Here is a 2,747-nt window from a genome sequence, read left to right as displayed (position 1 = left end):
AAAGTAATGAAATTAAAAAAAAACAAAAACAAGGGAAAACTTACAAGCTGCTAGGTGATTATGAACTATTTTGGTTAAAGAGTAGGCGGACTGGAGTTCAAAGAATTGAAGAAACTCACATCTCAACAAGCTAAAAGCTATCAAAAGAGCCTGAGTAACAGCCTTTCACCCCAACCCCAATACCTCAACATAAATTCATGACACAGAATGATGTTTGAAATAATGGGTGTTTTGTTTTAAAGTTTCAAGTCCCAGGTGTTAACGCTTACTACTGGAGTCTGGAATGCCCAGATTGGGCTTGACAACTTGTTCAACATGCCTGGGTCTTGTTGGGACGCAACACACGGTTAATGCAGGTGGTCAAAGCAGACAATTTAAAAATACACTGTTGTTATGATTTTGAGTAGGTCTTAATGAAAACCAAATTTGAAAGTATAGTGGTGAGACATGAAAGCCATGGTTTGATTAAAGGGACTTGAACTAGACAGCTTCCAAAAAGTCTAAAACAGATGATTCTTAAATGGTCATACCTTTCCATTTTTACAGCTCCACCTATGTATATTGGATAGCCATTACTCCCCTTGAGAAAAGCCTCTTCTCAAGTTTTTTTTCCTCCTCAAGTTCTTTCCCAAAGTTGCTGCCAAAATCAACTTCCTCTGTTGCCATTCTGACAGTGTCACTCCCTTCCTAAATTCCCTTTAATGGCCTTTGCTGGTATTTGTGTGAGTGGCAGACTTCTTGCCCTGCTTTAGGACAAACACACTATTCCTGCCCAGTTTTATTTAAGGCTCCTACCTGTTTTTTACAAAACCATGTCATTTTCCTCTCTATGTAGGCTGATTACATTTTGGCTTCACACCTTTTTTATGTCCATTAATATTTAGATTGTAAACATTTTGTTTAGTTTTGGTCAATAAGAGTTCCTCATTTTACCTCTACCTTCTCCTTCACCCCCACGCCAACACAAATACACACATGACTAAAAATCTCTAGCTCTATTTGCCTTATTCAAATTTCTCCTGAAATTTGATTATTTTTGTAAGAACTACACAAGTAATCATCCACACTGAAAATTTTTATGTTATAAAAACCAACAACAGCAAAGACAAAATTTTCTTAAAAGACAAAAATAATGTTGTGGAATTTCCCTAAGGAGTGAAGAGATTTTTCAGAATGAGTCACAGGAAAAAAATATCTAATATTGTTAAGATGGGCAACTTCTAGGGAAAGGTTCTTCAATTTCTGAACTAGCACCGTTGCTGTTTTTTTTTCTTTTTCGTCTTTTTTGTTTTTAAACCCAAGAGACCTGAATTCTTATCTCAGCTTTGTTGTTTGCAAGTTGTTATTTTTATCATTTAATCTCTTTGAGCATCAGTTTCTTGTTTGTAAAGTGGAAATAATATCTATAAGATTTTCTGACGATTCAATAGCATTTGCAAAAATGCTTTGTAAAGTAAAAAGTGCTACACAAATACAAGATATTATTATTACTTCCTTCAAATGTTCTCTTTTAACTGAGAACTTTCCCAGGATTTCCCCTTTCCCATGTGTTTTTATCTGGAGGTAAATCTGGTAGTGTAGTTATAAACTTACCTTCTGAACAGGAAACTGCTCTAAATCTTTCAGAATATTGAGTATTGTTACTGATAATTTCTTCTGTCATCATTGTATTTTATAGGAAACCAGATACACTAATCTCATTTTTATGATTATAATTTTTAAAATATAGAAAGTATATAAATGAAACTCTCCAAAACACTATTAAAATTTTTAGATAATCTCTCCTAACAGTCTCATAAATGTTCTTCCAGGATTTGTTTTCCTTATTTTTGTTTTATTTATTTTTTTACAAACATGGAATCATCCTGTATGTTTCAAGTCTTGCATTTTTTTGGTCTTTGCAGGATTTTGTGAACATCTTTCCATGTCAGTCCATGTGTTAATTTATCAAGATTCTTTTTGGGACAAGAATGAGATACCAATTCAAAATAAATTAGATTAAAAAAGGATTTCTTTTTTGCTCATGTAACTGCAAAGTCCAAAGACAGATCTGTACGTCATGTGCAGCTGGATCCAAGCACTCTAAAGATAACATCAAGAATCAATCTCTTGGGCTGGCCGAGTGGCGCATTGGTTGAGCGTTGGCTTGGGACGCCAGCTCTGAGCAGCAGGGCCCCGTTCAGATTCCACATTAGGGCCAGTGACACCGCCCTCTACAGCTAAGATGGTGAACAACAGCTCGACCTAGAGCTGGGCTGCCGAGAGTTGCCGGTTACAGTGTAGGCTGCAGCCCTTGCTGCAGTGGGTTGCCGTGAGCTACCATGAGTAGCCGTCAGCCAGTGTGAGCTGCCAAGAGCTGCCATGAGTGGCCATCCAGGGCCAGTGACCAATCTGCCTCACCGGGGAAGAGAGCAATGATAATACCAACATGGGCCAGTGAAGCGACATCCTCCACAACTAGACTGAAGAACAAAAGGACAGCAACTTTTCTGTTCCCCTTCCCCGATTCCCCAATGCTGTTCCCCTGCCCCAAATCCCCAATAAAATCTTAAAAAAAAACCAAAATCAATCTGTCTGTCTCTCTCCCTCTCTCCCCCACTCTCTGCCTTCCTCTGCAGTGGCTTCCTTCCCCTGTGGGCACCAGCAGTTTACCAACGCCCTTGGAAGGAGTGCACCTCTTTCCCAATAACTTTCCGCCAAAATCCCAGACAATCATCTGACAACATGTGTCAGGGCCCATAGCTAGA

General features: G+C 38.5%; 1 protein-coding gene across 1 annotated transcript in view; it reads left to right on the top strand.

Annotated features, from left to right (window-relative positions):
- LOC109371867 (uncharacterized) overlaps positions 1 to 1,977 on the top strand; it is a 48,652-nt gene extending 46,675 nt beyond the window's left edge. Inside the window, exon 3 of the mRNA XM_019624617.1 lies at positions 1,905 to 1,977. Coding sequence (XP_019480162.1) covers positions 1,905 to 1,943 — 39 coding nt within the window. The 3' untranslated portion in view covers positions 1,944 to 1,977. The remainder of the gene's footprint in view (positions 1 to 1,904) is intronic.
- Positions 1,978 to 2,747: the final 770 nt, after the last annotated feature.

The sequence above is a fragment of the Hipposideros armiger genome, unplaced genomic scaffold, assembly GCF_001890085.2.
Source record: "Hipposideros armiger isolate ML-2016 unplaced genomic scaffold, ASM189008v1 scaffold_596, whole genome shotgun sequence".
NCBI classification, from domain to species: Eukaryota; Metazoa; Chordata; class Mammalia; order Chiroptera; family Hipposideridae; genus Hipposideros; species Hipposideros armiger.
The sequence above is the reverse complement of the archived record's forward strand: the minus strand, read 5'-3'. Positions and strand labels throughout refer to the sequence as shown.